This window comes from Doryrhamphus excisus, chromosome 11 (assembly GCF_030265055.1).
Source record: "Doryrhamphus excisus isolate RoL2022-K1 chromosome 11, RoL_Dexc_1.0, whole genome shotgun sequence".
In the NCBI taxonomy this organism is placed as follows: Eukaryota; Metazoa; Chordata; class Actinopteri; order Syngnathiformes; family Syngnathidae; genus Doryrhamphus; species Doryrhamphus excisus.
This window is the reverse complement of record NC_080476.1, coordinates 3,730,262-3,756,726: the sequence shown is the minus strand read 5'-3', so window position 1 is coordinate 3,756,726 and position 26,465 is coordinate 3,730,262. Positions and strand designations below refer to the sequence as shown.

General features: G+C 43.3%; 3 protein-coding genes and 1 non-coding gene across 10 annotated transcripts in view; 2 read left to right on the top strand and 2 right to left on the bottom strand.

The window, feature by feature from the left end:
• Positions 1–2,611: 2,611 nt before the first annotated feature.
• On the top strand, positions 2,612–2,683 carry trnaw-cca (transfer RNA tryptophan (anticodon CCA)). The gene has a single exon. It is a non-coding gene; the product is annotated as a tRNA-Trp (tRNA).
• A 247-nt stretch (positions 2,684–2,930) lies between these two features.
• On the bottom strand, positions 2,931–10,002 carry fhdc3 (FH2 domain containing 3). The gene is made up of 12 exons (XM_058087679.1): positions 9,809–10,002; positions 8,959–9,381; positions 8,773–8,834; positions 8,461–8,563; positions 8,288–8,373; positions 6,396–6,496; positions 6,244–6,314; positions 6,069–6,176; positions 5,926–5,996; positions 5,722–5,839; positions 4,191–4,355; positions 2,931–4,058 (listed from the first exon to the last, which is right to left on the bottom strand). Exons 2-12 carry the CDS (start codon positions 9,328–9,330, stop codon positions 3,126–3,128), a joined length of 2,190 nt encoding a protein of 729 aa, XP_057943662.1. The 5' UTR covers positions 9,331–9,381; positions 9,809–10,002; the 3' UTR covers positions 2,931–3,125.
• Positions 10,003–10,261: 259 nt separating this feature from the next.
• arfip2b (ADP-ribosylation factor interacting protein 2b) lies at positions 10,262–19,141 on the bottom strand. Of its 7 annotated transcripts, XR_009132116.1 has the most exons (11): positions 18,740–19,141; positions 17,822–17,926; positions 15,508–15,564; positions 14,726–14,834; positions 13,054–13,110; positions 12,568–12,683; positions 12,207–12,428; positions 11,980–12,137; positions 11,725–11,899; positions 11,223–11,449; positions 10,262–10,502 (listed from the first exon to the last, which is right to left on the bottom strand). XR_009132116.1 is itself a non-coding variant. In XM_058087682.1 (10 exons), exons 2-10 carry the CDS (start codon positions 17,918–17,920, stop codon positions 11,294–11,296), a joined length of 1,125 nt encoding a protein of 374 aa, XP_057943665.1. In that variant the 5' UTR covers positions 17,921–17,926; positions 18,740–19,141; the 3' UTR covers positions 10,262–11,293. The 7 variants fall into 7 exon arrangements, 6 of the variants coding, with proteins under 6 accessions (XP_057943665.1, XP_057943664.1, XP_057943668.1 ...); XM_058087682.1 differs by having other exon boundaries at positions 10,262–11,449; positions 15,532–15,564; XM_058087681.1 differs by having other exon boundaries at positions 10,262–11,449; positions 18,740–19,138.
• Positions 19,142–23,509: 4,368 nt separating this feature from the next.
• The window catches only part of LOC131138260 (protocadherin-16-like), a 66,981-nt gene continuing 64,025 nt past the window's right edge, over positions 23,510–26,465 (top strand). The window contains exon 1 of the mRNA XM_058087053.1: positions 23,510–23,826. The gene's annotated coding sequence lies outside the window, so the exon portion shown is untranslated. The remainder of the gene's footprint in view (positions 23,827–26,465) is intronic.

The window sequence follows — 26,465 nt, the reverse complement described above, 5'->3', positions numbered from 1 at the left end:
TATGGAAATATATATGATATGTATTAGAATTATTTCATTGTGTGGGGACGGGGGACACATTTGCCATACCCCAATGAGACACCTTGTACTCTCTGCAGTTTAGTAACTAAATAGCCAAAATAGAACGGATACACTCATGCAATTGAGCAAATCATGCTAATCATGAGTGGGTGGTATCAGCTGTGTAAACATTAGCTTACTGAATTGTGAGGTCATCGCCGTGAGACTGAACTCTGACCCCTACAACTGCTCCTCTTTGTGTGATAGGAGCCAGACGCTCACAAAATGACACAAAGCAGTTTGAGTTGTCCTCATTCACTTGGTATGACATCATTGCCAACGTCATGTGGAGGCCACTTGCAGAGCTCAGGGAAAGTGGACGTGGGAGGAGTGGAAGTGACAACGAACGCACCTTCCCTTATTGACTTGCAGCACAAGCAATCATGGTTCCACCACTAGTTATATGCTGCTTCTTACAAATAATAAAAATACCTGCTAATTATTATATTATTATGACATGACCGCAAGAGCCCAGCAACGACTCATCCAAGAGTCACAAAAGACCCCACACAACATCTAAAGAACTGCAGGCCTCACTTTCCTGGGTTAAGGTCAGTGTTCATGACTCCACCATATGAAAGACAAAGGGGAAAATGATCTGCATGGCATAGACCAAAAACACTGCTCAACAAAAAGAACATTAAGGATCGTCTCAAAAATACTGTGGTCTGACGAGACAAAAGTTGGACTTTTGGAAGATCTGCGTCCCATTACATCTGGCGTAAAAGTAACACCGCATTTCAGAAAAAGAACATCATACCAACTGTAAAATATGGTGACGGTAGTGTGATGGCTTCAGGACCAGGAAAACTTACTGTGATAAATGGAACCATGAATTATGCTGGACACTGGCATTTAGCAACCATTTCATTCAACAAGGGGCAATTTACACCAAAAAAAGTTTTTTAAGCGTATGTCCTCTACTCCTGACTTGATTGGGCTCAGTGCCGTGTCTCCAGAAATGAGAAATGTTCCCGCAAATTTTTCCAAGTGTCTGAGCATGCACAAAAACGACCTGAGCATTCCTTGGACCTGTGTGAGCGCCATCAAACTTGCACACTTGTACTATCACTCCAAAACCTGAGAACCTACTGTAGTCCAACTTCCATTCGTTGGTGTTTTGTACACAAATGGCTTCAAAAGGTCAGCAAGGAGTATTTCACAACGTAGCTTTCTTGTTTGTCCTCCTCAGCCAAAACAACTCATGGAAGTATCTCATCCAATTCATACTCAGAATGTTGTAGGAAACACTTTGTTTATCATTTCTTTTATTTTCTTGACATTTATTTTGTTATTTATGGATGCTTACATTGCTTGTTTCCTTTCTGTTTCATTCAGGAAATGTACTTGAAACTAGCGCCACATTTGCTGTGTGTGTTTACTTTTGTACAAATATACAAATCTCAACAGACGAAAACAAATACCGACATCACTCGGGCAAACTCGGCGTAACACTTCCTGTATTCGGTCATCAAAATAAAAGCATGTCCCAATACCACATCCCAGCTATCCATTTTTGGCAAAAACGTAGCATTTTTGTTAAAAAACGTTTTCTTTGTTTGGTTTTGAGCATCTGTTGGTTGCCCCTTGGCTGTATTGGGAATTTTTGTTTTTGTTTGTTTTTTGAACATTGTGTGATGTGGTTACATGGTTTGTTCTCTCAATGTTCCTCAATTCATCATTTAATCCACATTTTCACTCAGAAAACTCATAGCAGCCCTTTCTCATTCGAAAAGGAAAAAAATCTCACCCATATCCAACTCTTCTTCTGTTCCAACATACTCCAACAGCCAATCCACATTAAATACCTTTTTAACTTTAGCTTGGTGAATGCATGTGGCACTTCCCGTTAGTTTCCCCATAATACGGGGTTAGCGAGCAGCGCTTTTAACTCTGCTGCACCATTAGCTATGAGCTAAAACGCTAAGACAGATGCACGTTCTACGTAACGTGCTACTAATGAATTGATTGGCTGCATAAGTAAATACGTGAAACGGGCTCTTCTCATTGGCTGGACGGTGTTCGGTGAGGATTCTCCGAGAGCAATGCCAAGGCCCTAGTGTACATACCAGTGTTGATTTAGGACAGTCGTGTCATCTTATCAGGTGTTTAAATTATTTTCTCACAGAAGAAGGAAAATCGACAGTAACGTATATCATGCTGATTGGCGTTAATTTTACGCCATGCGGGACATTAAATCGAAACTATCTTTGCCTGAATGCGGTCACACTGAAAATTAACCACTTTTACCAATCGTGTTACACGCGCCTTCTTAAGAGTGCAGGCACTTCCGGGAACTTAATCAAATGGCAGTGTAAGCGCGCCATCTATTGGTGGATTGAGAGTGGTTCTTATACGGCTGGGTGGAGTCATGTGACGAGAAACCGAGGTGGGTTTTTTAAGCGATTGTGTGACAACTTTTAAAAATAACGCTTTGTTTGTTACGCTTGTACAATTTATTGGATAATTTATTCAATATATTACACAATTTACACACGACACCGTCTAATATGATTTCTTTATTAACAAAAAGGCGACTCCCATCTGGCAGGACCTCGTGGCGCAACGGTAGCGCGTCTGACTCCAGATCAGAAGGTTGCGTGTTCAAATCACGTCGGGGTCATTCGTTTTTCGTAATACTTTCACTTTTGTACCAAACAGCCCGACTATCACTTATAAATGAAATGTATCATTATACAATAATAACACTGAGCATAAAACAGACTTGGACTTCTGTGCAAACTAAATTACTGCATGTATGTTATGACAGAATTTGGGAATTATTTGATGATTTTGGCATCAAATACGTATCAAGCTAACTTATAAGATGTAGAAATTAACACGGTAGCATCTGTACACAAGTGAAAAGATTCCAAAATATAATTTATTGCATACAAAAAGACAAAGAAAGACATAGAATGTTGGCTTTTTGAGTATGGATTGACTCCAAAAAGGTCCCACTGGTCCAAAACAAGTCCCTTGTTGCCTTGTTTTCTACAGGAAACTAAAAACAGTAAAAAGAGACAAACATGAACCATACACACAAAGAAGAGGCACATCAAGTATCAATCTTTCAAGATGGTCTCCTCCACATCTCCAGCTTTGCTTCTGCCTCCAAAGCGTCTGAAGAAGGAGATGATGCCGAAGCTGTTTGGTTGTCCGTCTATGTGGTCCCCCTTCTTCTCACTGGCCAATGAAACTCTGGTTTGGGCCGCCATTGTCCTTTCTGTCCTGGAGCCTGACGAGTAGGACCTTTGGCCCACATCTCTCTGGAACAAATTCCCCAATCGGAACGGGGGTGCCGGAGACGGCCTGGCCTCGCCCATGGAAGCAGACCTCATGAAGGAACCTTTGGAGACAGCTCTCTCTCTGGGACCCTCTGAGAGCAATGCAGGAGCAACTTCCATGCAGGAACCTGCTGTATTTCCTCTGCTTTCCCACACTCCATCATTAAGGTCGTCCTCGTCAGACATGGAGGGTCTGTGCTGCTGAATGTGGCGTTTCCTCTGTGGGGCATGTCTCTGGGAACAAGTCAGAGGACTCAGGATAGTCCACGGAGAGCCCACGTCGCAATTGTTGGCAAAGAAGAAGTCTCTGGTTCTTGGCCGAGGAGTACAAGGAGTAGCTGGACTGTCTACTGCTCTCCCCACGTGAGAGCTGGCAGACCTGTCGTCATTTTGTCCTTCTGTGGACATCTCACTCAACTTTTCCGTGTCCTCCTCTAGAGGTTTGGCATGTTTCTTTTCAGGACTCTCTTGAGAGGCGGGGTCTGGCTTGTCTTCAGATGGATGAATGATGGGGGACTCCTGGATGGAGGACTGCGGGGTCCTCCTGCACCTAAAGGCGCCTTCTGGATTGGTGGCTAACAAGCTGTGCAAAGCCGTCTCCAGGCTGGATTCCGATCCAGGGCCTGAAGCTGTGGACCTATGCTTGGATGCCATACGGGTGCTCTCCTTCCTCTTACGCCTTTGCTCTCCTGCATCACGCTCACGGTTCTCCTTCAGATGAGAACAAAGGAGGGAAATATTCAACGAGAGGTAGGATTGACGCCTACTGTTGTCCCTCAGAAACATTTTGGACATTTGTATGCTTCCAATTTTGAGTAAAGAGTTCCGTGCTTGTCCTCCCACCTGCACGGCCGTGGCAAAGCGCCTGCAGAAAGAGTGGAAGATGGAGCAGCACTCCTCCAGCTTGAAGGAGGATGGGTCCTCGCAGAAATACTCGGCCACGGCGCAGCTCAGCACGTTCAAGTCGTGCAGAAAGAACTCCACGTCCGACAGCTGGGCATCGGCCTGCTGAGGAATGACAAGAAGGGTCAAAGTATGGAGTAAAAAATAATCAGTCCACAGAAAAACACATCAGCAGGCTGTCATGGGCATGCCAACGCAACAGGGGGTGCTGTAACTGTGGAGAACAGGAGTATCCAAACTGACAGCTTGACACAAGCTATACCTATCTACACCAGCAAGTTTGATCACTCCAGTGGCAAACCTATTGGTGTTCGACTTCCCTTGCATCTGTTTTTGCCTAGCTGGTCATGGCCGCAGCTAACTAGCTAGCTTGCGAGAATTATCCACCCATAGTTTCTCGTCTTTGGATTTCTAATGTGACTTTGCACCACAGTGACATTTTGTTTTTTAAACAAACAGGCAATGCGGTTAGTTTGGAGCTCCTTTTTGTCCCACGGGGAAGTGGACATTACGTCCATCGGGTACATACCATCTTTTTGTCTGTCGTTATACAAATTATGTCAATGGCTGTGTTCGAAACTGCATACTTACCTACTGCTCATACTATTTGAGTATGCATTGGCAGTATGCCATTTTTGAGTTTGCGAGAAATTCCCGGATGCATACTGCATTCGCCAGAAATGTTGAGTATGTATCATCAGCTTACTACTAGTACCCAAATTACCCAGGATGCAACGTGACGTGACGTCATCGGGACGAGATCAGTCCACATATTGCGAGTTGGTTCACTTCTTGTTTTCAAAGTAAAAGCAGTCATTTATCACTATGTTTTTTTGTTGAGAAAAGTAAGGAGGTGTTTTATTTTGTCAAAATAACCGAAAGTGCGTTGCTCACTAGCTAGCTTAAATTTTGCTGAATTCGTCCGAATGAAATTGTAAACGGTTGATATTTTTACAAATAAATGGCACAATCTATCTAAATGGCCACTCTCTCACCTGATAAAAAATCTAATAAAGTGATGTATTTAAAGAGTTTAGAGCTAAAGTGAAGTCAGCTTCAGCCTGTCGATTTCGGCTCGGGTAGGAGCGCAATGCATTGTGGGTTATCATGTAGTACGCTGTAAACGCTTTGCATACTGTCTGATGGATTGAGTATGGAGTATGGAGTGCGGATAGTGTGTGGTAGTTGGTATGCGGTTTCGAACACAGCCTGTGTGTGTGTCGTCCTTTCATAAACATTACCTATTTGCCAGAGGCCCGTGGAATTGTCTAATTGTCGAATGGCAACCCGGGCCAATAGCACTAATCATAAATCATTTTTTCCTAATAATATCTTTTAATTCTATGTCTTAATTGCCTTAACGGATCAGCGTTCACAATATGCTTTTTTTGGCATTTGCGTAAACACAACAATGAAAAAAAAGTGAAAAACCACACTTTGGACACCCATGATCTAGTGTTATCAGTCTTACCATGAAAAAGGTGTCCATCTGTGGGAAGAGGTCAGGATGTCTGCTGGTGTACAACTTGACCTCCTTGATCTTCTTCATTTCTCTCTCAAAGTCAGCCACCACGTCCTCTTTGCAGATTCTAACAAACATTTCATCACAGTCATTCATTACAGCTCATACCAGACGTGGATCACGGAGGGGGGGCTCCTTCAGAGGACCAGGCACCTTGACGCCATTCCGATGTGTTCCATCTGGCTGGGGAAGGTCAGCAGCTCCACGTCGATGTCCTCCGCTTGCTGAGAGCAGGATATTTCAGGTTTTAATTCTGGATTAAATTGTGTAGGCATCTTCCTGTCATCTCCAGTCACCTTGGCAACATAGTGCATGAGGTTCATGCCGGGCTTGTTGGCCTTGGTGTCGGCCAGGTTGAGCAGCGATGTCATCCTGAAACCGATGGCGTTGGCGCTGTAGCCTCCCTGCATGGGAAAGGATGAACGTGTGATGTGGAAAGACGCATTTAACCAACAAAACAAGAATACCCACAGAGTTCATGTAGTTGCCAGCTTTCAACACCAGGCGAATGACAGTGTGGAGGTCGTCACAGTCCAGCAGCTCTGTCGAGGACGACAGGGACATAATTGACCTTTTGCATGACCCAAAGCAGGAAGTGAGGTCACAATACGAGCATGTCCTACCGTTGGCTGCCTTAATCATGACTGCTAGCGAGTTCTTCACCTCCTCCATGAGAGGCAAGAACTCCTCACGCAGCACCATCATCTTTAGCAGCTCCTCATAACTGCAGGAAGAACATGTTTAGTTAGCTCATGCCTGGGAAGTTAGCATAGCCAACTGAAGGACTGGCTCATTACCTCAGTCAAGCGCAAGCGCAGATGAAATATGTTTTTGCCGGCCTTTATCTGTTCAAAATAACTCAGTGGGGATTGGATTACATTTTTAGGACTTGTTGAATATGGGATATGGAATACTGGATTAAATTCTGGTGGTGATCTGGAAAACTGTCTGAATCTGGGATTTTTTAAAGGATTCTTTCACATTGCGAGATGTGCAGCATCTGTGCATAGTATAACGCCACAAAAAATGGTCTGACCACTTGTTTTGGACATTTAGCCTTCCTGGTACATTATACTATCACGTATCAGGTATTAGCATGCTAACTGGGCATGGTATCATTGCTATTATGCTGACATTAACGTATGAGCATTTTTTTCCATTTTCATGGGTAGACAGAAACAGTATATACACATCACCATCATGCATGTTGACATTAGTATATTAGCATTGCTAGCATGCTAACATCAGCATAATATAATTTTTAGCCATTTTCGCAGACACTATTTGCTAGGTGTTGGCATGCTAATGTTAGCATTGCTACCATGAACATATTAGCACTTCTTGCGATTTGCATGAACTTAAGCAGACACTTACTGCTATCATGCTAGGTGGTAGCATGCTAACATAATTATACTACAATTTTCAGAGATTTCAGAGGCACTAATACAAACACTTATCGCTATTTTGCTGGGTTTTACCATGCTAATGTTAGCATTGTTAGCATTTTTTAAATCATTCAAACCCTTTCTATCAATGGTCTTTCATGGTCAAGGAACCTAAATATGTAGACTGGACTGGTCGCCAGCTAATCACAGGGCACATATAGACAAACAACCATTCACACTCACATTCATACCTATGGACAATTTGGAGTCACCAATTAACCTAGCATGTTTTTGGAACGTGGGAGGAAACCGGGGTACCCGGAGAAAACCCAAACTCCACACAGAGATGGCCGAAAGTGGACTTGAATTCGGGTCTCCGAATTCGGGTCTCCTATCAGTGAGGCCGCAGCCTATTATTATTATTATTTTATTTTACCAGCATTTTTCAATCAAAGACCAAAACATGCAACTCAATGGTATAGACCAGGGGTCGGCGACCTTTACTATGAAAAGAGCCATTTCACCCACTTGCCCACTAAAGAAAAATAGCCTGGAGCCGCAAAACGTTGTATGTTTAAAACAACATTGGAGGGAAAAAAAAAGACGAGTTGGAGTACTCTTGCTAGTACTGGAGATAAACTTTTGTTTTTAAATGAGCTCTAATTTATTTTTTAGAATCGTCAAATAACTCATTAATAATAATTAATAACTCAAATAACTCAAAGTATTACTCATTTCCCTTTATGTTAACCTGTCAGAGAGAACTGGATAGCATCCTGTCTGCTCATTCAGTCACCAGTCAGAACTCAGTCAGGATGCATTCATGGTCTCACAAAAAAGTTGGATTTTTGTAAACTCATAACAAAGACGTGCATTTTCACCACACGGGTGCTAAAAAATATTCAAGCATTGCAAAGGGAGCCGCAACAAAGAGGCTGGAGAGCCACATGCGGCTCTGGAGCCGCGGGTTGCTGACCCCTGGTATAGACTTATGTCACCCTATGCCGCTGACACACACCAGGGGGCATACTTGCATGCCATCCAGTAGATTGCTATGGTACACTGTGATGTATTGTTTTGACTCCTCAAATTCACAGGTGGTCTCCTACAAATTACATGGCCGTACTCACCGCTGCACTTGGACCAGCTGCACCATGAACTGGTCGGCCTCCGGTAAGAGCGAAAGGTTTCCGCTGAATGACAGCAGCTGCTTCACCTGCACCATCACACACACACACAGAACACACACAGCACACTCACACATACACCTTGTTGGTCCTTTTAAACAAGGAGCACTCCCTACCTCACTTTCCTCTGGCAGCAGCTTGCACAGCTCCTTCAGCTTGCCGCTGCCGAACCTGTGCCAGTTGCCTTGGCGGATGTCCTGCACCATTTCTGCCACCGGCCTGTAGGGGGAGACGGAATTAATACAAAACCAACCACTGTATCAAGCAAAGAAGCACACTATAAACTGTTTATGGTGACAATAAGAAAGAGGAAGTCGATTTGCATTAATATCCGTATTTGGGAATAATTTGCATAAATGCTTCCCAAGTTCTTCCTCCTTGTGAAAGCTCCTTAGTCTGCTTTCCATCTTACACGTTTGATGTCTTACCTCTTAAAATGTCTGAGGAAGATGCCAATGTTCATACTCTTTTTGGAGTGTAGAATCGTCACCTGCCAATAACATATTGTTGATAACAGCTCCTGATGTAAACTTTGAGAGGAAGCAAAATGCTTCCCGTGCAAACAAGTGCGGAAGTAAACAGTTCCTCAAAGGCCATAAAGTGGGACTTGTCACCTGAGGCTCCTGGGGGCAAACCTCCATGCCTTCATTCTTCTTGATGCCCATAACCTTTGACCGCAAGGCCCGAGAGGACCGCTTGTCCACATGGCTAAAGAGCTCCTCCATACTCCGGGTGTCCAGCACCAAGTCTCTCTGGGGTAGCTTGGAGGTCCACACGTTTAACTTGCCCAGCACGCGCTGGCTGGGAATGGTGTCCCAGTTTAGCTTTTTCATGGAACGTCGCTGCATGCTGCAAGACGAGAAGGCCGGGGGAGGAAGGAGACAGGGAGGAGGTGGAAGAGGGGGCGGAGGAGGAGGACCAGGCAAGGATTCCTGGAGGTGGGAATCCTCCGGAAAAGACTCCTGGGAGATTACAGCTGCCTCCATATCATCCAGGGATGACAAAGTCTCAGTCTGAGGGCTTCAGTAGATGTAGATCTAGAAAGCAGAATAAATCTTGATTATCTTTTAGTCCAGTTGCCCTGCAAAACTAAAGTGAAATGCAATACACAATTAAAAGTTCCATGGCTACTCAGGGATTGGAAACCAGGAGTGTATCCTCATCGGTGTCATCCGTTAATAAATAAACTGACAATTGATACTCTATTGCCGAGATGCTTTCTGCCCACATTAGCTCACATTAGCAGGCAGTGCCAACTAAATATGGTCGTCGCGATAGACAAACAACAAATGGGTGTGCAACTAATGCGCCGAACATGCTAAGTTACATCAACAGGAAAAAAAAACATTCCCACTAATTATGAAACAAACACAGGATCTTAAATCACAACATTCTTCACTGAGTTATTAGAACCTCCAATTATACCTGTCCCTTCAAAGCGCCATACACCGTATCACTACTCACCGTGACGGTTCACCAGTATATCTGTCAATCAAGTTGAAAGGATACCGCCGAGTGTTCTTGTCAAGACAGGAAGGTAAAACCGAATGGTTTGTTTGGAGGGAAAAGCACGAGCAGGTGCTCCCCGTCAGTGTCAAGAGTTGAGGTAGGGGGCAGAACCCTCTTCTCCTATTGGTTTAAAATCTGTCAATCAATCAAAAGTGAGCATGCGTGTTTCATTGAAACATTCTATTACAGTACATTTATAAAGTTTTTTCAATTTGAACGGAATGTAATGTGAATGTTGGATATACTTCCATTTTGATTAACGGAATCAAATTTAGCTTAATTTGTGCTTTTAGTTACCCAAATGAAAAAAAGGACTCGAAGACGGGTTTTTTTTATTTGAGGGGCAGCATTTGATGCATTGAGGGATCATCACACAATACACCAACATCCTAGAAAGCCTAGAAAGTGTTGACTGTACACAAATAGCATTTTTATTTCATAAATCTTCAGGTGAATAATTTACAGCTTTGTACGAGCAGAGCGGAAAAAAACTTTCTATTGCCTTTCATACCAGCGGTCTGGAGGCGTAGCGGATGAAGAAGAGGAAGTGGAGGTCACATTTGGATGGATGATATTGCCGCTTGGTGGAGGTCCCACCTGCAGTTGTATCCTTTCTCAGCCTTCATAAAAATGACACTTTTGACGTCACCTTTGTATTTGAATGCACAAAATAGAAAAATAAACACACTGGTGGGTGACCATTCACCATTGCATTGCATCAATTCAATGAATAGTGCAGCTTTACACACTTCACTGTCCAAGATTGGAATCGCTGCAAGGAAAAGCTGGAAGAACACATTAACACTCTAAATGCAGCCTGATGTGAGATACACTGGATTTTTTATACTCCTACTTGAACTTTACTTATACTCCTGATTTAGTCTGTGCATTGTTCTCAAAACGATGCACAAACTTTAACAGAATTCAAAAAAAGCTGATCATAATAGTATGTTACTTGTTTGTGATCAATCGACAAAGGAGAAAAAAAAAGACTAATTTGTGTTAAACCTCAAAGCTAATATAAATATTACACATGTAAAAAACACAATCTTGTGTTTCAAAGTAATTTTCCACATACATTAATATGAAATTCTTTCGACATTCCTTTCCAGTGTGGTGTATTATAAAAAAAAAGCTGTCATAGCAGTCCTCCATTTTGACTGGAGCACCACTAGGTGGCACTCTTGTAGTGTTTGATAGCGTCAGAGCACAGCAGGAGTCCAGCAACCACGACTAACATCTGGATGGGCTGCCACACTACTGAACCTTGGACAGAGGCACTGAACACCCCCGCCCCCCTTGGAATGTTCCAGAAACTGGCCACTTGGTTTTGCTTTGTTCCTCAAATACAATTCATCAGTGTTCCCACCTGCGTCTCCACCCGTCGGCAGGTAACATCAGGTGCTGGTGGGGCGGGTGGGGGAGGCGCCCCTTCCCTACTCACTGCTCCTCCAGCCAAGATGGCTTGTCAGCCCCTGGCGGCTTCAGCTTGATGTTGAACTGCTGGAGCGTCTGCGCCAGCTGCTGCTGGTTACCAGCAAAGTAGGCGGAGATGGCGTTGTGGAAGAGCAGCAGCTGCTTGTGCATCACCTTCACCTGACCAGAGACATAGTGGGAGACACAGGTAACCATGACTGTGTGCTCTGACCTGCCAACCTTAAAGATATTTTTTGGGAGTACTTTGTGTACGTCTTTTTCATTTTGTAATTATTAGTATCAATATCAATTGTAGTTAGTATCATTACTACTGGTTCCCCATGAGCCAGTACTTGGGTCCAAAAAGTCTGGAGACCACTGAGTAGGTTTTCATTCTATGACTGTACCAATAAAGTTTATCCAGATTTGGGGGAACATGATGATGTTGAACCCACCTTGTTCTCCTCCAGGAACTTGAGTTTGATGGTGACATCTGAGCGGAGTCGTTCGTACCTGTCCTTCTGGACTTGGTACTGTTGCTGCGCCGTGTCTAAGCGGGCCACGGCTGCCGCATCCCTGGGACCCAAACTCAGCTCCTCCAGGTCCGACCGATAGGCATCGTACTCCAACCTGTTGCCGGGGTGGCAGTCATCTTGTTACAGGTCAGTTTGGGAGATGGAAGGCAGACGTGATTGTTTGCAAGTGCTGACCTGGCATTTTCATACATCTTGATGGTCATGAGGGTGTCCTCCATGGTCTTGTTGACCAGCGTGTTGATGCTGGATACAAAGAAGTTGATGGCGCCCAGCAGAGTCTCGCCGTTCTTACAAAGAAGCTTTTGGGTCTCCGCGTTGTAGCCGAACTCGTCCTGTGAGCAAGACCGGAGAGATGTTGCAGCAGCAGCAACATGGAGATTTTTGGTGTTTGTCATCTTCACCCGCAGTTCAGGAGACTTCTGGCTGAGGTCGGCAAAGGTGTCTCCTAGGGAGTGCTGTGTCTGGACCATGTTGTAAAAGTGGTTGGTCAGTGCTCGGGCCAGTCGCAGCACATTCTCGTATTTAGACTTGGTGTCTCTCAGCAGCTCGATCTGGGCTTCCAGCTCCAGGTCAACGGTCCGGGATCCGCGGCCAAAACGCTCAGAGATCATTTGCTTGGTGCACTATGACGATGAGTAAGAAAACACAATTTGTTGTCTTTGTCCACCAATCAGCACACTGCATTGCAACTACCTCCGCCTTGAGGCACACCGCACAAGGCCAAAAAGTGTCAGCCTTCACAGCTTTTACATGACTAAGTACCTTGTAGGTGCTCAGACCCCACTTCTTGACATTTTCCAGCTTGTCCGCCGCCACACCTCGGCTGGTGTCCTCCGCTGCCATGGAGGAGCTGCTGCTGCTGTGATGCATGCTTGGGCCTGAGGACGCACAGAGAAGAAAGATGACCAGGCTGGAGCAGACCCTTGTTCTCAGTAAGTAAGAACCCCCGCCAGCATTACACACCAGGCTGTGACACCAAGCAGAGAAACACCCACAGCGTGAAAGAAGCTGAAGCCTGGATCTACCCTTGTTTGGGAAAGGATGCTGTCCTGGCTATAATAGCTAAGAACCACTGAACATGGCTCGTTAGAGAAAGAAAAGCAGATGTTGCAGAAAAGGAGTAAGTTCCTCTCTCCCGGGAGCTTGTTGCCTGCAGCTGGATGTATTTTAAGAACCGCTTTCCCAAAAGTCACACCCATTGTACTATACCATGAGGACAGAAAAACAACTCAAGAGTAAAGTAGCCACCTATTCCTGTAACGGGGATCTGTTTGTTAAAGGCAGTGTTGTAGCACACAGCAGGCCCTGAGAGACAAAACCAAATGCACAAATGTTATTAGCATCCACACAAGCTAGCTAGCGAGCTGTTAATTCAAGTGGAGGGGGACCATGTTTATCCGTTGACGATGTGCCTTGCATGACAGATGGGTATTTTGATTTCATAAATCCTGAATGAACCAACTGCACCATGGTCTGATTGACAATTTTAATGCAGTATCAGAGCTAAGCATGCATTCTAATAGACGTGCAGTGCAAGAACATTAAAGTTTGGTGAAATATCAGAAGCCACCACTAAGCATGCTCCTTTCAATTTACAGTATTCTATGTCGACAACTAATTGGCTTTTTATTTGGTGCAAAAACGGTTCCACTGCAAACATTAATTCCTGTTTACTTTATGGCCTGCAAGGGAGTAAAGAAGTCAGCCCCCTGTGTTGTAGTCGTATACACTGGTGTGAACAAGCCTTGCCCCTTCTTGATTTCTCATGTTTGTCACACTTTCAGATCATTAAACACATTTAAATTTCAGTGAATGACAACACAAAATGCAGTTTTTAAATGAAACTTTTTATTATTCAGGGAGAAAAATATCCAAACCTGAATGGCCCTTTGTGAAAAAGTGACCCTCATCCCCCCATCTACCCACCTACACCTAATAACTGGTTGGGCCGCCCTTGAGTCCCAATGAGTCACCCACAGCACTTTGGAGGAATTTTGGCCCAATTCAGCCACATTGGAGGCTTTTCCAGCATGTAGCCTTTTTAAGGTCATGCCACAGAATCTCAATAGGATTCAGGTCAGGACTTTGACTAGGCCACTCCAAAGTCTTCATTTGGTTTTTCTACAGCCATTCAGAGGTGGACTTGCTGGTGTGTTTTGGATCATTGTCCTGCTGCAGAACCCAAGTTGGTTTCAGCTTCAGGTCACCAACAGATGGCCGGACATTCTCCTTCACAATTTTTTGGTAGACAGCAGTATTCATGGTTCCATTTATCACAGCAAGTCTTCAAGGTCCTGAAGAGTGCCCAGACAATTACACTATCACCACCACATTTTACTGTTGGGATGATGGTCTTTTTCTGAAATGCAGCGTTATTCTTACACAACATCTAAGGGGACACAGGCCTTCCAAAAAGTTCATATTTTGCTCTAAGTATTTTCCATGAGGTCTTGGGGAGCATCAATATGTTTTCTGCCAAAATTGACAAGAGCCTTTTTTTCAGCAGTGGTTTTGGTCTTGGAACTCTGCTCATCTAGCTGTTTTTGCCGAGTGTCTTTCTTATGGTGGAGTCATGAACACTGACCTTAACTGAGGCAAACAAAGGCTGTTGTTCTTTGGCTGTTGTTGCGGGGTCTTTTGTGACCTCTTGAGTCATTGCTGCACTCTTGGGGTGATTTTGGTTGGCCGACCAATAGGAAGGTTCACCACTGATCCATGTTTTCACCATTTGTGGATACTGCCTCTCACTGTGGTTTGCTGGAATCCCAAAGCTTTAGAAATGGCTTTGTATCCTGCAATTACTTTGTCACACAGAGCCATGTAGGTTTGAATTTTTTTCTCCCTTGTCATGTATTTATCATGGCAGACAGCAGAACCGAGAGAAGAGGACCACACAGTGGGAGACCAACGGGGTTAGTACCTTTGATGGAGCCGGTGGGGATGATTCCCTCTGCCGTGCCTCCGTAACCCCCAGACACGATGCTGGTCTCGTTGAGGTTTGGACCTGACACCATCACCTGCTGCAGGTCCTGCAGAGGCCACAAAGTGTGAGCACAGGTTGGGGGTGGGGTGTGAGGACGGATTAGGACTTCTAGACAAAGACAGTTAATCACTTGAGGACGGTGTTAGGAAGGTCATAGGTTAAAATGAAAGCAGACATCATTGTTTCTAACAAGTGACCTCTGAGCATCTCTTACAACAGCTCCATCGCTGATGGGGAGTTGGAGGTCATGTGACCACACAAACCTGACGCTAACGAAACAGGAAGCGTGACAGAGACATGGAGTCTGCTGAGACGTGTTCTGAACACGTGACAAAGTGTAGAGGAAAGCTCCAGGGTGGAGGAGGTGTCTGATAGCATCAGTGAGGCGTCACAGTGCTTTGTACAGTCTGGAGTCCACAGCAACACAAAACCTTTGGAAAACTCTTGTAAATTGCAATCATTTATAAAACTCAACATGAGTAGGATGCCAATTAGTGCACTTTATCCGGCTCGAATGAAGGATTAATTACATCACACATTCCAAATGTCAACTTGTGGTTTGTGTTGTTAATGACTCCTCTAAGTGGACACAAATGACTTGTTAGTAGCAGCACGCAGTGAATTCCAACAAATGTGATTGGTGATATGGGACCCAATGAAAGGATGCAAGGGAACTACACACCAACATTAACACACAAAAGGCACAAATGTCCGCTCACCCTGGCGCCTCTGCAGCTTCCTACCTTCTCATGTAAATGCCGCTGCAGCTTAGCAGCCTGCACACAGACCACCAACAAAAAAAAAAACACACAAACAGGAAGGGGACAGAAAAGGGAAAACAAAACATGACAGAAATCAGGAGACGGGGTTGAAAGAAAATCAAAATCATGCGAGTGACCTGAAGATGGCGAGCAGTGATGACTAACATTCATTGTTTTGCGTGTTTACACTGACAATACAGTCCATGCTATTGGAGCAGTGAGTATGCAACTCAACTACGCTGCTGTACGGCTGACAGCAGCACATATGCAGCAACGTTAAAACGCTATTATCAAAAAACACACAACAGCATAAAACACACATCAGGAAATCCCATAAATGGCAAACATACACAAACCCCCAAAACTGTATAAAAGAAATGCTGCAAGTTCACAGAAGTCATTCAGGCTACCAGGGGTTTTGGGCCAGAGGCCTGTCCGTCTTTAAAGACATGAGCGGGATGCCCCGTGTACTCCTCTCGCCCAAAGTCAGCTGGGATAGATTCCAGCACACCCCTGCGAGCCTAATAAGAGGCCTAGAAAATGGATGGCACTTGGCTGTAAAAATGGGATACATTTCTCTTCTGCTGTTGTTTTGCAGATTTGTGTGTGTTTTTGGCATTTGCAGGATTTTTTTTTCATTCAGTGTTTGTGTGATTGCAGCCTCTTCCTGTTGCATGTGTTTTAATGGCGTTTGGGTGCTTTTAGTCTGCCCCCGTCGGCCACCGTAGTATTTGTAGTTTGGTGGAACAAACAAGCAAAAGCAGCAGCCGTCCTTCCAGCCTCCATGTTGGAGAGCAGACAGCACAAAACAAGGCCACTTTCCTCCCAATTGCAGCATTGCTATGGCAACTGGTGTGCTCAGTAAACACGGCTCACACTTGAACACGCGTATGCACACACACACACACACGCACAGCTTAGCAAACAACTCCCAGTTTCTTTTTTTTCTCCAGGATCTTCAGTGCGTTTGTTCAAGGAGTGACCTTCTACACCTGAAGCACCTTATCTAATCTAGCCACTTCACATGTACCGCCTCACTAACCTCTTTCACACAGACAACCCATTTCCACTGTGGTTGTTTAGGAGCTGGTTTGCAGTAGATTCCAGCAGAGCTTTTGTTTGTTGCCCCAAGGGTGTAGAGCTGGAGGTGCTTTTTTTCTGGTTCTCACCTGGCTCCAAAAACGTTGCTGCATAATGAAGTGAGTAGGGTGGGGGAGTCCTTACATCTGTCTACATTCGTACAATTTGTACAATCTAACTGCTCAAACGTTTCACACTGCCTGGTCTATGGTGAGCTTCCACTGCATATACACTAGAAATAAAACCCAAAGGAAACCAGCAAAACTCCTATTAAATACATACCAATTGTTGCTCTGGTTATTTCTAGCATATTATACTATATTCTAATGGAGTGGTGTCGCAAGATTAACATTTCTCGAGGAAATGTCTATGTGCATGTCTATGTTTTCCTCATCTCCCGCCTTCAAACAGGCAGCAGGAGGATTCACTGAGCCATAAATACATTCTTCACACACATAGAAGACACTTCCGTGACCATCCTTCAAAATAAGTGCGCTGTTTGGCCCATGTCTGCGTAAAGAAAATAAGAGTGTCATTAAAAATATCTTCCATATGCAGCTGGAATTGCATGGTTGACTGCATCTTCCTGCATCACAAGCACAGGCATTACAGTTTGTTGAATATTTAGTAGCAATGTGTGCAGAGGCTGACATTCCAATTAGAAAACTTATGGCAAGGCGAAATATTCATTAGTGGTGGGTACCTCGGAGAATGTAAAAAATCAAGCTACCAGGAAGTTTTGGAGGGGCGGGGAGCGAGACATGTCAAAAATATACATTTTTATGTCGTATCGGTTTCTCATGGAGTTTCACCATTGCTGGTGGTTCCACAGCGGGGGATCTACTGTATGGACTCTGTGTACTCTGCTGTTAAATGAAATAAGCGATGGTACAGGTGGATGGAATTATGGAACAAAAAAGTTTCTATTGGAGTCCTGAGCTGAACTTTGCATCTTCCCACGGAGTGCTTACACAGCCATGGAGATGCTTATGTCGTGACAAATGAGAGGAGGAAAAAAAACTATACTGCCATTGTACAACCGCCCGCACGCAACCGCCCATCAGGCACTGATGAGCGACAAAAGCAGCTCTAGAATGTGGGCTTGATTCTTGTCACACGGCCGTGATGTCGTTAGTGCCACCTCTGAATGAATACACACTTTTCAGGACAGAAAAGGTCCATAAGGCCCCACCTGTTCTAGGCCATCATCTTCAGGTAGTGTTCTTGTGTCACCGTTGCTGCTGATGGGGATCTCCATGGTGGCGGCTTTGCTCATGATGCCGTCCGCCATGACACCCTGGGGAAGAACACGCTGCATCATTAGCAAAATGCTGCATCGCCAGAAAACAGCACAGTTCTGAATGCATGATATCATCATTTTTTAACTGTAAACAGATTTATAATGGTTGCTGTTTCCAGTTTACACACCAATTCTATTTTTTTCAGGCCTAAAAGACATAGGTTTGTATTTTAACAGCCTGATTAAGTCATGGCAGGGTCTGTTAGTGGCTTTTCAAAAGAGTTAAACATACACCTGGGCCGACAGTCAAGGGGTTTCACATCAAAACAAAATCTCCTGCACTTTATTAGACGAGTGCTATCACCTTATTGTCGACAAAAAGTTCTACACAGCCTTATTATGCTTTTCTATGTTTTAAAGCATGAACACATACACAACTGAGGAACAAAACACATTAAGAATACCTCACTAAATGTCTTTTTTAATCCATACAAATCCATATACCAATAACTGTAAAAATATATGAAAATGATGTATACTACTTATAGCGGGATGTTTAGGTACCATATGGGAGCAGGCTGGCAGGTGCAGTCGCTCAGGTGAGCAGGAGCCGAAGTAACCTCTTAAGTCTACTCTCCTTCTATAAAACGGTGTAGAATACACCTAGCTGAGCATTTCACTTAAACGGTACATTTTAATGCTTTTATTGGAGAGCGAAAGGCCTGATTCCGGTTAACGCGTACGTAGATAGCAGCTTCAGAGATCAAATATCTTATATAGCGACCTGGTAAAAAAAAAACAAAAAACGTCTATTTAAATGTGCTTTAACAACATTCAGGCGGTGACAAGTACGGACACAATGTTACTTACCGGAGTGTTAAGTGTCCAGTGGTGGGAAATAAGCTGCTCTTTAAGCTAGCGATTCAGGCTAACAACAGCTAGCGGACAAGCTACCAACTGCTAGCATCGTACAGAGTAATGCTGACGTGTCTTTCGGGGGGGAAAAAATCACAAAAAAGCAAGCGTAGCTATCATCTCAGTTTAGGATATTTTATGACATATCACAATGAAGTCTCGTCGGTATGGTGCGCTACCGAGGTTGCGTAAATAGGCTGTTATCTCCTGTTAGCCCATGCAGGAACTGACGCCAACCAAAGAGCGTTTATTAGTGAGGAGGAGCCACTATACGGTACAAAGCCTGACGACAAAAATATATCGACTGTCCTCGTCAGATGTTAGTTAGTGCCAATATCTCAAAGCTGCGTTATGCGTGGTCACTTATCGTCACTAAACACCCCTTCAAACGTTAATCGTAAAACACCAAAGACCGATATTTCTTCCTTCTTTCAATCTGTTGTAAACATCATTGGCGGCATGGAGCGGGCGATGTGTTAAAATTCCTATTTTAAAAAGATGCTAATCATTAGCCCACTTTGCACAATTAAATAAACAGAGGCTCATTACGGAATGCATTTAAGATTCTTTAATTTTTTAAAGAAGAGTTCACTTATTTTACTACCATTTTTGTGACGTTATGACCTTTTGTCTATGTAGATGTTTCAATAGGTCTGTTTGAATGTACTTTTGATTATAAGCTACTTTACTGCCCCCTGTAGGTGATGTACAGTAATAGCAATGTGATGTCAGCGCTGTTTTGCCCTTTAATTTTCCTCGTGACCTGAATTACTGGTCATAACTTTCACAAGAACGAGAACATCAGGACCATCTACAGAATGTAATGACCCATGTGGCCTTTGCAAAGATGCTAATTTGTGATTGGTATTAATTAAACAGTGTGTGTGTTATTGAGCTTTTTTTGCATGGTGGCATGCAGTTACTTCCAAACACTCCAAACACAGAAATAATCAAATAATAACCAAAATATAAAAAAACCTGAAACACACACAACAGGAAAATGCCGCAATCACAGAAACACAGCAGGATCAGCAAGAAACATGAAAGAAAAATGCTACAAATGTCAAACAACACACACACACAACAGCCCAAAACAACTGCATGACAGAAATGCTGCACATTGAGGGAAGTTAACCAGCATGGCTTTTAAGGTGTTTGTATGCTTTTGGTTTTGAACCTCTCATGTGCCTAAATAGGTTAAACAAAATATTGGGAAGAGCTCTCACTCGGGTTAGGGTTGGGGTTCGGGTTAGACAACACACACGTGCACTCACAAGACGGGCTCCTGCTCTCTGTCACAGTCACAGCAGGAGAGTGAAAGTGAAGGAAGGCTTGAGCGCTTTATTAATAAATTGATGTGTTGTTGACAGGCGTGTGGAGCCAAAAGAAACTCCTGCTTGGTAAATTTTGGAAACGTCATTCCCAGCTGTCATGGGGGAATGTTTTACCAGTAGGAGCAGTCTTGAATTTTCCAGCTGTGCGGCTTTTTTCTTTTTTCTTTTGGTTGTTTGAATACTTCAGAGCTGTCCAAATTGCAGCCTATTGGCCATTTTCAGTCCACAGCTTGTTTTTTATTGGCTCTTGACATATTATAAAAATTGAAAATGAGCTATATTATTAGACTTTACACTCATTTACTTTGACACATATAATACAAATAGTATATTGATGGACATTGGGTTGCTTTTAGTGGTTCCGCATTCAATGTGTTGAAGTTTGGACACCCCTGCTCACTCCAACTGATTAATTTCTACAACAACACAACTGGTTCCAGGCCACACGGTGGACGAGTGGTTACCATGTAGGCCACACAGTCAGGAGATCAGGAAAACCTGGGTTTGATTCTTTGCATGTTTTCCGTTTACTCCAGTTTCCTCCCACATTCCAAAAACATGATGGTGTTGGTGACTCCAAATTGGCGACCGGTCCAGGGACCCCGCCTCCTGCCCGAAGACAGCTGGGATAGCATACCCGTGACCCAAGTGAGGATAAGCGGCATAGAAAATTAATGCATGGATGGATGATTCCAGACCCAACTGTGACAATTGAATTTCCATTAAATAGGGTTCCATACTTAAGAATGAAATATATTGGTAGTTAGACCATTGGAAAGCTCTTTTTGTAGCATTATCAGAGCCCTTGAGACATGAAATAACACCCCTATAGTCAAGTGTGTTTCTGTAAATGTGTTGCCGAGGTTGGGGAGCTAAATGGGGTGCGGACAGGAAGTGACATTGGGGGTTGAGTTTTAGCTTGGCGTGGGTTACGACTGCAACAGTAGCCTATACATTAGGGATTATTGTGCCTGTTGTGACCTGCAATAAAAGCCTATTATTCCTGCGATCAAGACTTTTGCTTGGGTGTCTCACCAAACATTACAGTAACATTACTGACCTCTAGTGACCAGTGTAGACTACAACATACTGCGCCTTCTGAATTCCTTATTTGTGTTTTTAAGCCATTTCTATGCTTAATTTAGGCCAGAAAATTGCATATTTTGGGGCAAAAATAGCTTGTATTCAACCATGAAGCAGCATGATTTATTAATGAATATATTTTTGAAAAAGCGTTAGAGTGAAGCCAGGAAATTCCAAACCAAATTTTCAAGAGATCAATTTTTTCCCAGTGTTTTATGCTGAAACGGCAGACTCTCCCTGTCCTTTCTCCGCTGTGTGAGGCAGCAGAGCCTTCTGAACACCCTGTTGCCAATGAGATTGTGGTGACTGAATGAAAGGAATCACATTAAAATCCCTTTCACAAGACCGCGTTATAAGTCCTTGAAGGCTGTAAGAGGGTTTTCGGGAAGAAGGTTTCAAGTGGACCACATGAAAGTGAGAACCTTCCCGTTACAGAGGCGACTCATCGCTCGTACTCACCTGTTGACTCATGTGAGGAACGTTTGTCCATGCAATTAGGCTTCATAAAACACATGCAAAGGAACAAATGCTGCCTTTCACTGCCAATATGTGAAGGCACCTTGAAGGCAATAACATATTCAGCTCAAGGCTGCTGACATAATGCATAGAAACTAATCATAAATGCTTTGATTTGCTTCAGACGGGTACATTGAAGTGGATCACATGCTTACACACCACTCAAAGGAGTAGGAAGACGCAGAGCACATTTAATGCTGCACCTTCTCTGCAGGTACTGTTGAATGTAAATACTTAAAATAAATCATTTCATACAAATAATTGATTTTTTAAAAATGAAGCATTTGAAGAATGCAGGAATACAAAAATGCACATAAACACTGTTCATTCATTCATTCATTCATTCATTCATTTTCTACCGCTTATCCTCACGAGGGTCGAGGGCACATAAACATTATCTATTGTATAAATAAATGCAGGAAACAGTGTTAAAGTACACATTAGGGATGTCCAATAATTACTATCAGCCTGATATCAGCATAAAAATGCAATATTGGTTGATATCAGTATCGGATTTTTTTCCCACGATCATGAAAAACGATATTAAAGAAATGTGTACATTCCACCACAGGAGATAGTATGTCATGTTAGACATATTGGTATCAGTATTGGCTGATATCGGTATCGGAAATTGTGTTTTGAACAATATCGGCTTTTGGCAAAAAAGCCAATATTTACAATCCCTTCTATTATAATAAATGTAGAGTATAATTTTATTTTATATATTTAAATATTTGAATAAGTCAATAAATTCATATACAATACATTCATAAAATATTTGTAATAAATTAATAGAAACAATTTTGTTTAAAGAGTTGAATAAGCAATAAGGATATACTAAATGGTAAATACAAGAAAAAAACTGACATAAACATTATATATACTATAATAAATGATTAATACAGGATACAGACTTAGAAAAAGTATGTAAGCAAGCACCATACACTTGAATTTCTTAAACTGGCTCATGTTTCACTTCCTTGTATAATTCTAATTCTTCTAATGCTAATTGGACAGATGGACCAAAATCCCCTCAAAATCTGGTGGAAAGAGGGAAGCTGCTGTCTTTTTACTTCCTGGAACTGTCCCAGTACTTTTGTCTACAGCGTGTCGCTAATTTGCCATAAGAAGCACATACTGTAGGTCTCCTCCTTTTTTCCTTCCGTATGTTCCTTCTTTGGCCGCATGGTGGCACCAAAGGACAGAAGCACACTGGGAAATTCATTGAAGCGGTTCAATAAAGATGGACTCGTCACAGAAAAGAAGGACGTGGCTGCGGGAGGTGACCGCGTGGATGGATAGAAGGATGGATCCCAGAACCGCTTGTGGTCACACTTAATGAAGTGGTGGGTGGACATGTGATGGATAAGAGATCGATTTTACAGTTTAAACCTCTGCATCAGGACCAGCCACGTGCATATTCTATGTTATGCAATTCATGCCAGTTGTGTGTATGCTTTACAAAAAGCTATTGCAAATATAAAATATCTGGAGCTGAAGTAAAAAATGTGGATGTTTTTTTGTATTTTTCACAAGTCCCAAGTTACAAACGATAGGACATTTCCATTAAAATGTCTTATGTGTTCATATTGGGGGTACTGTTAATGAGCATCCTTTTACGTCCATTGAGGGGAGTAAGGGGGCACCAAAGTCTCTCCAGGCTCCTTGCTTCCTTCCTCCTTGGCGTCCCCCCACTTTTGTATGGCTACCCGCATGCATAAGTGGGGAGGAGGAGGAGGTGATGAGGGGGGCCGGGCCTGCTGCTGCTGCTGCTGGAGGAGGAGGAGGAGGCTCAGTCAGTCTGTTGGTCGCTTGGTGAGGTGCTTGGCTACTCCTGTCTGGATGCTGGATGAGGAGGAACTGATTGAACAGAAAGATCTGGAAGGAGAAGAAAGGATTCCAGCTGTCGCCTTCTCACCTGACGTAAAATTCCTCACAGGATCAGCAGCAGCGGGACTGGGAAAATTCTGTGGAATTGGCCTCCTTTTTTGTGTGTGTGTGGAAGCTGGCTGTGTTCTTTTTTTTTCTCATCGAGACTGGATTGTCTCCTTGCATACTAATCAGCTTTTTTAGGAGACACCCAGAGGCGCACACATCCCTCCGATGAATGTAAGTGCTGCTCATCTCCTCCACTAACACATGTAATGTCAGCTTCTATACACAAAACCATGCCGGTACCACTCAGTGGGTCATGCTTGCAGTGATGTGTGTGTGTGTGTGTGTGTGGCATCCCATTGAATGACAGGCTGCAGAAAGGCAAGCTTACACATTGCCGATAAGATGAATAGGATTCTTTTTGCATGTCTTTGTCATTATGAGTGAACATGTGAATATGCAAATATGCAGCAGTGGAATTATTGTATCTTTCGGGATATACATTGACATGTCACTGGATCAGGATCAGCGATCCAGTGTTGGACTTGGATCTTGGACCTGTTAGGACACAAATGGACGTTTGACATGCACTATACATTGTAAACCTGCCCTTGTCCAACATAATAGATGCTATACAACATAGCAACATTCAGGAGTGGGCTAGGAGAACACAAACGTTAGCAACACTAGCATAGTTAGTGATGCTAAAGTGCTAACAGTACACTTACATTTTAACCTCGGTTAGCCTATTCACTGGACAAAAACAAAATGATTATTTTACAGCCCCAGACTGATGGATGGTTGGCAGAGCATCTTATTTTAAGATGTGTAGCGAAGCCTCCTTTATGTCATTGTACATATTGTTAAATAAGCTTTGAAAAGTTGCACAGAACGTCCAAGTTTGAACCACTGTCGTGAAAGACTGCGTACATCACAAGTCTCAGTGAGGTTACAACAGGGGTGAGCAAACTACAGCCCGGGGGCTACATGTGGCCCACCAAGCGTTTGAATCCGGCCCGCCAGTTGCTTTCTAAGTATTTCAACTTTTAACATCGAAACTAGAAACATGACTTGCAAGTCGGATGTCTTATTTAGTAAAAAACAAAACAAAAACTGTAAAAACTTAAAATTAAATTAGACAGTTTGATGTGGTTGAATGGTTGTTTGTCTATATGTGCCCTGTGATTGGCTGACGACCATTCCAGGGTGTACCCCGCCTCTCGCCCAAAGACAGCTGGGGTAGGCTCCAGCACCCCCACGACCCTCATGAGGATAAGCGGTAGAAAATGAATGAATGAATGAACGAATTTGATGTGTTTGGATGTTTAAAGTGCTCCTGGAAAAAGGGACATGAGAACATACAGCTGGTAGTATAACTTTTACTGCTAAAATTAGACAAGTAATTCAAGGAAAATTATAAGCATAAAATAGTGTGTGTGTGTTAAATATGTGTTCTGGCCCCCTGGACAATTTTGTTAACTCAATGTGGCCCACGAGTCAAAATATTTGCCCACCCCTGGCTTAGAAGATGCGATAATTTTGCTAGCTTGTAAATAAACATAGTTGGAACCTCTAACGTCGTACAACAACCTCTGAGGTCGCACAATCTGGAATTCAGCCAAGATTTTGGAAAAGTGTTAGCATAGCCACACACTCACATCATATTACGTTAAGCTATTCGCTGAAGAACAACCATACCATCAAACTCACAGCTTCCAAGTCTTTAGCTGACTGACAGCTGGCAGAGCTTTTAAGATGTGTAGTGAAGCCTGAACTTCAAAAGTGAGCGTTTGAGCGTGTCTTCTCTCAAAAGTGGAGCAGACAAGCGAGGAAGATATTTGGAACGTCGTCAACAGGTCTGTTTGGTAGAACTGGGGACCTTTAAGAGGTGTGTCCCAACACTTTTGTCCATCTCGTGCATTGTACTCAGCATGCATCCTTTCCCAGATGCCTACAAATAGGGCATACTTTTAACCGCAGTAGTGATGAGAGAACAACATAGCAGTGATACACATCTTGGTGTTGTCACGCTGCAGTCCGGTCGCCTTCACTTTGGTGCGTGCGGACCGCCAGCCAGTTATAAAGGTTCTGGTTGTGCTGTGCTGCAGGGCGATGAGGTGTGTAGCCCAGCACCACCTAAATAGTCCACTAAATAGTGTCCTTTTCATGGAGTAAACAGAGCTTATCAGCAAAGTCAACACGGCACCTCATGTCATGTTGAGTGGATAAAACCAATAGACACGCTGTAGAACTCAAGAACACCACTTCTTTTTATTTATGACTTTATTTTCAATGCTATGTTGAAAGAAGAAAAAAGATTTATTCGTTTTGAGTCTTTTTCAATGCATAATTCTCACTGGATCGTTTTCAAAACGTTTCTCTTTGTCAAAGCGACTTACATTGCCGCACATACAGTAAATTTATCTCAGTGGTCTTTTCTTTTGCTTTCTTTTTCAACACAAAAGATGAGGATGTTGAGGTTCTCATTGGGAGTGACCAGGATGGATAGGATCAGGAAGGAGTACATCAGAAACATTACATGTTAGAGGCCTTGGAGATAAAGTCCTTTAGGCCAGACTGAGATGGTTGGGACATGTCCAGAGGAGAGATAGTGAATATATTGGTAGAAGGATGCTGCCAGGTAGGAGGCGTATAGGATGAGAAAGAGAAAGAAGATGATTTACATGTCACAAAGCAATATATTACCTTCTTGCATACTTTCATTTTTCAGTATAAGAATAAGTTTGGACACCCCTGGCCTAGAAGTAGTCACATGTCAACCTTTGACCTGCACATTGTTGCAGCTCAGACAAATCTCTCGCTAATTGTGTCTCACAATTGTTTTTTCCTGGATTTTCTTTCCTTCTTGGGCC